The sequence below is a fragment of the Triticum aestivum genome, chromosome 3D, assembly GCF_018294505.1.
Source record: "Triticum aestivum cultivar Chinese Spring chromosome 3D, IWGSC CS RefSeq v2.1, whole genome shotgun sequence".
NCBI lineage: Eukaryota > Viridiplantae > Streptophyta > Magnoliopsida > Poales > Poaceae > Triticum > Triticum aestivum.
In genome coordinates, this window is record NC_057802.1 from 567,144,580 (window position 1) to 567,153,559 (window position 8,980).

An 8,980-nucleotide genomic window follows, 5' to 3' on the forward strand; every position below is an offset into this window, starting at 1 on the left:
CATCACTCCTTGTCGCCCAAGAAACGAAACCAATCTTGTGAAGAATCTTCTAATGTCAGTCAAGAGCCTTGGGAGCTACTCTACCATTTTACAAAGTGTATTTCTTCTCGAAATTTCCGCATGTTGATGTAATTGCAAATCTTCCTTCGGTCTTTTTTAGTCTGCATATAAGTTTTACCCGAAAACAAAATATCTTTAGTTTGAAACTTATAGATAAGGCCCGCTACATCAATCCCTGTCACCCAAGAAACCCAATCTTGTAATTAAAGAATCTTCTAATGTCAGTCCAGAGCCTTGCGAGCTACTCTACCATTTTAGTACAACGAAATTTCCTGGAAGCTTGGTGCGCTGACTATAACATTCTGCACCACAGATACTGTATGGTGAGCACAGGATATATATAAATAGTCGTACTTAGTCTCTTACCGGCGAAATACTCAGCTGCTCCGCAACAATGGCCAGGGGTCACGTGGCGCTGTTCCCGCTGCCGTTCCAGGGCCACCTCAGCCCGGCGCTGCAGCTCGCCGACGCGCTCTACGGCCGAGGCCTCGCCATCACCGTCCTCCACACCACCTTCAACGCCCCCGACCCGGCCGCCCACCCGGAGTTCGGCTTCGTCGCCGTGGCCGACGGCGGCATGCCGGACGCCAAGGACGGCATCGGCAAGATCCTCGCCATGAACGATGCCATGGAGGCGTCAGGGTGCGTCCGCGACGCGCTCGCGGCCTTGGCGCCCCGCCCGGCGTGCCTCGTCATCGACACCAGCCTCCCCGCCGCGCAGAAGGCCGCGGCCGAGCTGGGCATGCCGACGGTCGTGCTGCACACCGGCAGCGCCGCCGCCATCCGCTTGTTCAGGTCCTACGCCATGCTCCACGACAAGGCATACCTGCCGGCGCAAGGTTAGTTACAGTCACTACTCACTACTAATTTTTTGTGTGTTACTAATCGTAATCACAATTAGTTGCTGAGATCTCTGGATGGAATACTCTGCTCAGAGCACGAGCTGGACAAGCCGGTGAAGGAGCTGGCGCCGATCCGGGTGTCGGACCTGTTCGACCCCAGCAAATATCCCAACCCAGAAATGGCGAACAGGCTCCTGGACACGGCCACCGAGGTCACAGACAACTCCTCGGGGATCGTGATCAACACGTTCGAAGCGCTCGAGACGCCCGAGCTGGAGGCGATCCGTTCCGAGCTCGCCGCCAGCGGCGTCGGGGTGTTCGCCATCGGCCCTCTCCACAAGCTCTCCACCATCGGCGGCGCCGGCAGCAGCCTGCTGGAGGCGGACCGGAGCTGCATCGAGTGGCTGGACGCGCAGGCCGCGGGCTCCGTGCTGTACGTGAGCTTTGGGAGCGTGGCCCCGGTGAGCCGGGAAGACTTCGAGGAGGTCGCGTGGGGCCTCGCCAACAGCGGCAGGCCATTCCTGTGGGTCGTCCGGCGGGGCCTCGTCATCGGCTCTGGCTCCGGGGACACGGAGCTGCCGGAGGGGTTCGAGCGGGCGGCGGAGGGCAGGGGCAAGGTGGTCAGGTGGGCGCCGCAGCAGGAGGTGCTCGCCCACCGTGCGGTGGGCGGGTTCTGGACGCACAGCGGCTGGAACTCGACGCTGGAGGGCATCTGCGAGGGGGTGCCGATGCTGTGCAGGCCGCTCTTCGGCGATCAGCTGGCCAACGGGAGGTACGTCGAGGAGGTGTGGCGGACGGGAGCCTTGCTGGTGGGCAAGCTGGAACGGGGCAAGGTTGAGGTGGCGATCGCGAGGTTCATGGACGGGGAAGATGGCGCGGCCATGAGGGAGAGAGCGAAGGAGCTTCAGATCAAAGCAATGGAGGCTCTGAGCAGCGCCGGGTCAATTCAGCTGGCGGTAGACAAGTTGATAGATCACATACTGTCCCTATGAGTCAAAGTATACATGGTGCAGTCTGTCAGAACGTGTGTGGCTACGGCATGCAAACAATAATATTTGTACGTGATGGTCTACAAAGACTGCTACTCCCTCACTAATAATACAAAGTTGAATCACTTATTCTGAGGACGAAGGAAATATGTCACGGTAGTGATCTAAACGATCTTATATTCTTTTCACAGAAAGAGTACTTCTTTACTGACTTGGCAAGCATAGCATTTTTTATAAAAAAAGCTTTTCTTTCTCAAATATGTATGAGAGGGTGTATCATTCATTATAGAAGAAACTGGAGAGAGACTCTCAATGGGTCATGCAGGACATAATTTACAAATGGCTCATCGAAGCCATCTCCACCCCATGAGCTACATGACCGACTACTCCTGAATTACCCGTGGTGAGGCCTCCACTACTAACCCCTCAAGAACCTTGCTGAGTGATCAGCCCCGTTGTCGCCCATACCCTTCCCTCGTTCTCGATCCTCCGGATGACATGGGCTAGAGATGGAGACGCATCGTTGAAGATGATGTCATTCCGGTGTTTCCAGATTTTTCACATGCCTAGAAGGCATAAAGCCCGTGCGTACTTCTTGTTCTCGTCCCTCGGCTCAGTTCCCATCTGACACACCAATCGGGCAAGGTCTCGTTGATCCTCGGTTCAAACTTCGGTCTTCCACTTGTGATAGCGATGTGGTGCCATATCTCCTTCGCCAAGACACAGTTGATCATTATGTCTCGTCACTCTGGTCACAGAACAGGAAGGAGACTTGATGGGGTCGCCCACGTCGAGCAAGCCTAGCGGATGTCTAGCAGCGATTCTTGATGGCCAGACAACAAAAGAAGCGACACTCCAGCGGAGCTTTAGACTTCCATGTAAATGATGTTGTAGGTTTTTCTTTAGAAAAGGAGGAGGACCCCCGGCCTCTGCATCTGGACGATGCAGGTAGCCACTTTATTAATTATTCACACAAGACATTACAAAGTCATACAACAGTAAGACTAAAGTCACCGTCTAGGCAACATCTATCGCTGCTCTTATCCAGTTGATGTAGGGATGCTGATAGTCTGGGCCTAATACCAAACAGACCTCGAAGCCAAACCTAACATCTACGACCTGAGATCCCAACCAGGACGCCTGTCGGGTATGGGGCACCAACCAATCCGGTGCACTCCTCAACCAGGACGCCTGCCGGGTATGAGGCCGCCGCAGCCACCTGCCACCAATCCATCTTCAGTGATGTACTGCTGCATCTACCTTGCCCGGTCTAGCTGCCGTCGACGCCACCACGACGCCAGACAACGCCACCATCCTGCGCTCGTCCATCCTCACACGCCCACCGGCGAGACCCCGCTGCTCCATGCCACCGAGACCCGCCATCGTCAACGCGAGAGAAGGCATGCTACACCACCTCATGCCTCTTCCATCCGGCGCCGCTCCATAAACGATGCCCCCAATAGGGAACATGACACTGCAGCGCTGCCATCGTCCGATCCGGTGATCTTTGGATTTCTCCCGGAGCGGCACGAGCAGGTTGACGATAGTTGCTTGACGATGCCTTCATAAAGGTAACGACGTAGACGCCGCCATCGTCCTCCCTGACCGGAGTCGTACTACTAGGAAAAAGCCTAGTAGTAGCGCGGGTGCCGGCGCTACTACTACGACACTACAGCTAACTTGTAGTAGTAGCGCGGGTGCATCCGCGCTACTACTACGCCTGTTAGTAGTAGCGTGGGTGCTACCCGCGCTACTAGTATTAATTTCAAAAACAAAAAAAAATTCTCGATCCCGTGCGTGCTGTCAATGGTAGCAATGGTTTGATCCAGCGCCGGCAGGGGGTGCAGGAGGTGCGGAAGAGTGGCGGTAGACCAGATCCAGCGGCGCCTGCTGCAGAGGGCCCGGATCCATGGCCGAGCAAGGCGGCAGCGTGGGGCTCCTCTTCGCAGCCAATGTGGTAACTATGGAGGCAATGGCAATGAGGGTGGATTAATCCTCGCAAATAATTTGGGATTTCACCGTGTAGAAGCGGAGTTGGATTCTATTATCGTTATAGACTTCTGCGCTAGTCAATCATGTTGGTGGGATGCTGCCTCAGCAATCTTGGCGGAGTGTGTGAATATTAGTGTTTCTATTGGAAAGGTTAAGTTTAAACATTGTTATCGGTCCGCTAATCAAGCGGCTCTAGCTCAGTATTGTTTTTGTAATAAGACTTCGAGTAGGTGGTCGGAGGAACCCCGGGTTGCCTCGCCACTAAACTAGTTGCTGATGTACTGATTATTTGATCTTAATAAAACTAGCCATGATGGCCGGGTTTCCCTATTCGACGCACTCTGCGTCAAAACGTCGGGGCGCCGCAGACGCGAGATCGAAGCGATCGACAAGGGATGGGACGGCCCGTTTAGAAGCGAGGTGTGTGTTCCACGTATACTGATTTTGGGAGAAGGTTCCAGCCGGGTTTTCCCGGTTTCGGGAACCTTCTAGAAGGTTCCTGAATCGGTTTTTCTGTTTCTATTTTATTTTAATTTTTTTTCTTTTCTCTCTTTTTCATTTTTTTGTTTTTCAATTCTCTTTCCTGTCGTTTTTTCTTTTTCGGTTTCTCCTTTTCTTTTCTTTTTCTTTTTTCTGCTTTTCTATTTCTTTTTCTTCTTTCTATTATTATTTTATGTTTGTTTTTTTGCTGGTTTTCTATTTCCCATGTTTATTATCATCTTTCGTAAATTGTTTGAAAATTTCAAAAAAAAATTGTTCTTAAAAAACATTAAAAAATTCAAAAAATGTTCGTGTTTTAAAAAATTGTTCATAATTTTCAAATCTTCTTATTTGAAAAGGTCTTTGGAAGTTTTCTGAGGTTTTTTAATTCTTTTTTGTGTTTCTATTAATTTCCCTTTTCGTTTATTACTTTACCATTTTTTGTTTTTAATGTTTATTTTACTTTTGAAGCTTTTACGATATTTTTCCAATTTTTATTTCGAATTTTGAAACAATATCTTGTTTTCAAAATTTGATCACATCTTCCCAAAAATGTCCGTTGTTTCAAATTTTGTTCACATATTCAAAAAATGTGCTTATTTTCCAAAAATTTCGTTCATCTTTTCAATAAACAGTTCGGAGTATGAAAAATTATTTGTGTTTTTCAAAAAAAGTTTTGAGGTTTAAATTTTGTTCATGTTTCAAAAAATTGTTCAATTTTAAAAAGAAATATGGAATTTCTAAATATGTTCGTGTTTTCAAAATTTGTTCAAATTCGTGATTCTCAAAAAATGTTTTACATTTGAAATTTTTTTCCGCATTCCTAAGTTTCTTCACAATTTTTTGAAAAAAATCGGTTCTCAAAATTTGTTCACAAATTAAAAAATGCTCCTTATTTTATACACTGTTTGGGATTTAAAAAAATGTTCCGTTTTTCAAGATTTTTTCGCAAATTTGAAAATTAATGTTTCTGACTTTTTTTTCTGAAAATCACAACTATACAAAATGTTTTTTGTCTTTATGAAAATTTGTCGAAATTTTAAAAAATATTCGTGTTTATCAAAACTTGTCCACAACTTTAAAATTGTTCCTCTTTTTAAATTTGGTTACAAATCCGAAAATTTGTTCTCATTTTTTTAAAACTCGTGTGGGTTTTCAAAATGTTTGGAAGTTTTCTAAAAAAATATTTCGAATTTTCAAGAAATGATTAAAGAGGGAAAAATAATCCAATCTACCGAAGTGGCTAGTTGTAAACAGTTCGCGCTGTCCTTTAACCATGAGTACGAATCAGCCGCTCTGGCTTGCGGCCTCTCTTTACCAGAGCGCGATTGCGAGCTCGAATCCCAGCTTATATGATGTGTTTTTTCTAATTCTTTACCCTAATAAATACTTATTAGTGCAGCTGCACTATTTGGGAGGATCGAGCGCACGCTCCTACACCGTTCGATTCTCGCGATGGAGCGAACTGCCAGGGAGACACGATGCATGTGCCGACAGGAGTTCTGGTGGGGCCATGTGAATAGTAATTCCAGGGAAAAAATCACCCCGCACCTCCGCTCCCCTTCCTCCCCATTCTTTTCGCAGGCGACGGGAGCGAGGCGGGGCAATTGCGGCGCTGATTCATCGTCAAAGGAAGGCCAATCATGGGCGCAGCTCGCCGGCGACCACGGAGGTAACCACCGCACCACCGGCTACTTTTTTCGCATTCGATTTCGACGTTATTTCATGGCACAGAGCGGGGCAATCGGGATCTACGTTTTCGACGCGGGGTGTTCCGGTGGTGTCGCCGGTGATGCGCACGAGCATGGGAGGTGGACGATTGACCCGTACGGCATCCACGCCGGACGAGCGGCCCCTGTGAGAGATGTGTGCTGAAATTGAGGGTGTGGGTGGTTGCGAAGAGGCCGTGGGTCAATTGTGGTACAGCCAGAGCTGGGCTCCTTCGCTGTGAGCGCCGTGGCCGGGAGGAGCTTCCTCGCCACTATTCCTTGGCGAGTAACGTAGAGAATAGTTCCAAACAATAATGGGCCAGCTGCTTGTTTCCATTGCTTCGTCTTCCAGCTGGGATTGGAGGAACAACAGTCTCCATCATCAGCCTAGTTATTAGTCTCTTCTACGTTTGTGACAAATCCTTTTGATGTTCTGACTTTGTTGTGTTGTTCCAAACTATAATGTATGAAACCCACTTGTTTTCCTGAAAATCAAGAGTGGTAAAAATTCATAAAAAATATGCAGGATTGGAAGTTCAGAACAGTCCATTTGTTGCAGTTGCAGGTTACTGGTAATTTCTTTCACCCGCAAAAAAAAAGGGTTACTGGTAGAAATCAGCATCTCAAGTTTGAAATTGTGTAAGCGTAATGAGGCACAAAAGCTATTAACCAGCATTGGACAAATTAATGAGGGAGAGAGAGAGAGATTTGTACTACATGCCATCTGCTTGGTGCCAGGCGGAAGGATGAATTAGTCCTCACCATAGAAATCGACACTATTCCTCGCTGCTATTTTTTCAGACAGTTTTTGTTTTTGACATATCTCACACAACAGGAGGTAGCCGCAGTGGCTTAGCCAGCCCCGAGACAATGGGTGTACCTATTTCCCTAAAATTCAGAATACTAGAGTTTTAAATTTATTTGATGCATATAGGATACTATACATGCGTCGTCAACGTTTTTGCAAAATTAATGGGTGTCCATTTGTACATACACCCAAAAAGACATTTAGTTCCACCAATGGGTACCCGTGGTTTTTTTAGATATCCTTTTTGATAAAATGCTTTTCTTTTGATTTCATTCAGATATCATGCATGTTTTTTTGACACTTTGTTATTCAAAAACCAGGCTGCTCCATCGACCAGCACTGTCGGATGTAAGTGTTGTTGAACGGAACGAAACTCGAACCGTGGCACACACGTATAAGAGCGCACAAAAGATGAAGTTGATGAAGTTAAATAAGGAAGACAAGCAAAATGGAATTTTATGGAAGGTTGCTCCAGTTTTTAACATGGTTGCCTGGAATTACAGGGAAAGATGCTTTAATTTTTACAGAATTGATAGGGGCTTCTTCCAGTTTTCTTCAGTCTACCATCTTTATTTTGTATCATTCCCAGACTGATTCTTACTGTTAGGGAACTGTTCGCAACTAGTTGCTCCTGTTTTTATCACGAGTTGCCTACAATTACAATTAGAGTTGCTTCGGTTTTTTAGTGATGCAGGAAATGGTGATTTATGGGCCTAACTTATTACCATTGCAAATTGATTGGGTAGTTTTATTCCTAACACGCTTCTGAAATCCATTGGTTGTAGCTAGAGTGCAGATGGAGCAAAGGAGTCGAGGTCCCGGTGAGCAGTGGAAGACTCCTTTTTAGCTGGTTAGCAGGTAGACACCATTAGTCATTTTCTTGAAAGTAAAGATGTAGCTGGTGATGTAGAGATGTAGCTATTGCAATTCTGAAAGTAGCTATTTCTAAATTCCTCCCTTTGTCCTAGCTGCATCTAGCACATGGCCACATAGGTCTTCCATTTTTTTGCCTGTAGTTGTTGAATACGTAAAATATTGTGTGATTTCGGAGAAACTATCACACAACAAAAACACACACAAAAAGATACCATAGTTTCCCTATATAGTTTCCATCCCTTTTTTATGCACAACACATGAAAGATAACATAGTTGCCCATAATTAACCATACAGTTGCCTAAAACCATAAATCCAATTGCTCAATCTCATGAAGTTTGTGTCATGGTGACGCGTTAAGAATTTCTTCTCTTCTGGTGGGATCCTTTGGCATGATCGTATACACTTGGTGGATGATCATAGAGCGTAGCGGGGTGGAGCATAGAGGGTGACGGGGTGGAGCTGGTCATGGGGACATAACTAAAACCATGAAGTTTTTTTATGAGATTAAGTTTATCAGTGAACCCCTAATAAGCTAACATGTGTATGGTCTTTATCCCTTTTTCAGGTGTCATAGTTGCCCACAATCAACTATACAGTTGTCTAGAACCATGTATCCGGCTGTCCAATCCTCATGAACAGAAACATTACCAAGACCATAATTTGGCTTATGTGTAAAGGTTTTAGATACCTTTTAACTAAGATTTTGTCATAGAGATCCATCAAGAATTTCATCTCCTTGGGGTTGGATCCCTTGGTATGATCATAAATACCTAGGCGTTTGATCATAGAGGGGGAGCGGTGTGGAGCTGGTCATGGGGACATAACTAAAACCACGAAGTGTTTTTAGCGGATTAAGTTTATTTGTGACCCCCCCTCCAAAAATGAACATGTGTATGTTCTTTATCCCTTTTTTAGGTGTCATGATGGCTTACAATCAACCATAATGTTGCCTAAAACCATGTATCCAGTTGCCCACAATCAACAGTACAGTGGTCTAAAACCATGTATCTAGTTGCCCACAATCAACCATACAATTGTCTAAAACCATGTATCCAGTTACCCAATCCTCATGAACAGAAACATTACCAAGACCATAATTTGCCTAATATGTAAAGGTTTTAGATACCTTTCAATTTTGTGTCAAAGAGATGTGTCAAGAATTTATCTCGTCGGGGTGGGATCCCTTGGTATGATCGTAAATACTTGGCGAATAATTATAGAGG

At 46.1% G+C, this 8,980-nt stretch overlaps 2 protein-coding genes across 4 annotated transcripts; both read left to right on the forward strand.

Annotated features, from left to right (window-relative positions):
• Positions 1–364: 364 nt before the first annotated feature.
• LOC123080545 (DIMBOA UDP-glucosyltransferase BX8) lies at positions 365–2,033 on the forward strand. Of its 2 annotated transcripts, none has more exons than XM_044503474.1 (2): positions 365–899; positions 996–2,033. In XM_044503474.1, the coding sequence occupies exons 1-2, from the start codon at positions 455–457 to the stop codon at positions 1,892–1,894; spliced, it is 1,344 nt and encodes a 447-aa protein (XP_044359409.1). In that variant the 5' UTR covers positions 365–454; the 3' UTR covers positions 1,895–2,033. The 2 variants fall into 2 exon arrangements, with proteins under 2 accessions (XP_044359409.1, XP_044359410.1); XM_044503475.1 differs by having other exon boundaries at positions 400–899; positions 962–2,033.
• A 3,829-nt stretch (positions 2,034–5,862) lies between these two features.
• Positions 5,863–8,657, forward strand: LOC123075494 (uncharacterized). Of its 2 annotated transcripts, none has more exons than XM_044498084.1 (4): positions 5,863–6,035; positions 7,201–7,345; positions 7,666–7,738; positions 8,323–8,653. In XM_044498084.1, exons 1-4 carry the CDS (start codon positions 6,007–6,009, stop codon positions 8,430–8,432), a joined length of 357 nt encoding a protein of 118 aa, XP_044354019.1. In that variant the 5' UTR covers positions 5,863–6,006; the 3' UTR covers positions 8,433–8,653. The 2 variants fall into 2 exon arrangements, with proteins under 2 accessions (XP_044354019.1, XP_044354020.1); XM_044498085.1 differs by having other exon boundaries at positions 5,869–6,035; positions 7,201–7,228; positions 8,323–8,657.
• The last annotated feature ends 323 nt before the right edge of the window (positions 8,658–8,980 follow it).

Coding starts and splice junctions, on each gene's coding strand:
- LOC123080545 (XM_044503474.1), top strand. CDS start 455: ATGGCCAGGGGTCACGTGGCGCTGTTCCCGCTGCCGTTCCAGGGCCAC. Junction 900..995: donor GGCATACCTGCCGGCGCAAG/GTTAGTTACAGT, acceptor TACTCTGCTCAG/AGCACGAGCTGGACAAGCCG.
- LOC123075494 (XM_044498084.1), top strand. CDS start 6,007: ATGGGCGCAGCTCGCCGGCGACCACGGAG. Junction 7,346..7,665: donor AAAATGGAATTTTATGGAAG/GTTGCTCCAGTT, acceptor CATTGGTTGTAG/CTAGAGTGCAGATGGAGCAA. Junction 7,739..8,322: donor CCTTTTTAGCTGGTTAGCAG/GTAGACACCATT, acceptor TCCCTTTTTCAG/GTGTCATAGTTGCCCACAAT.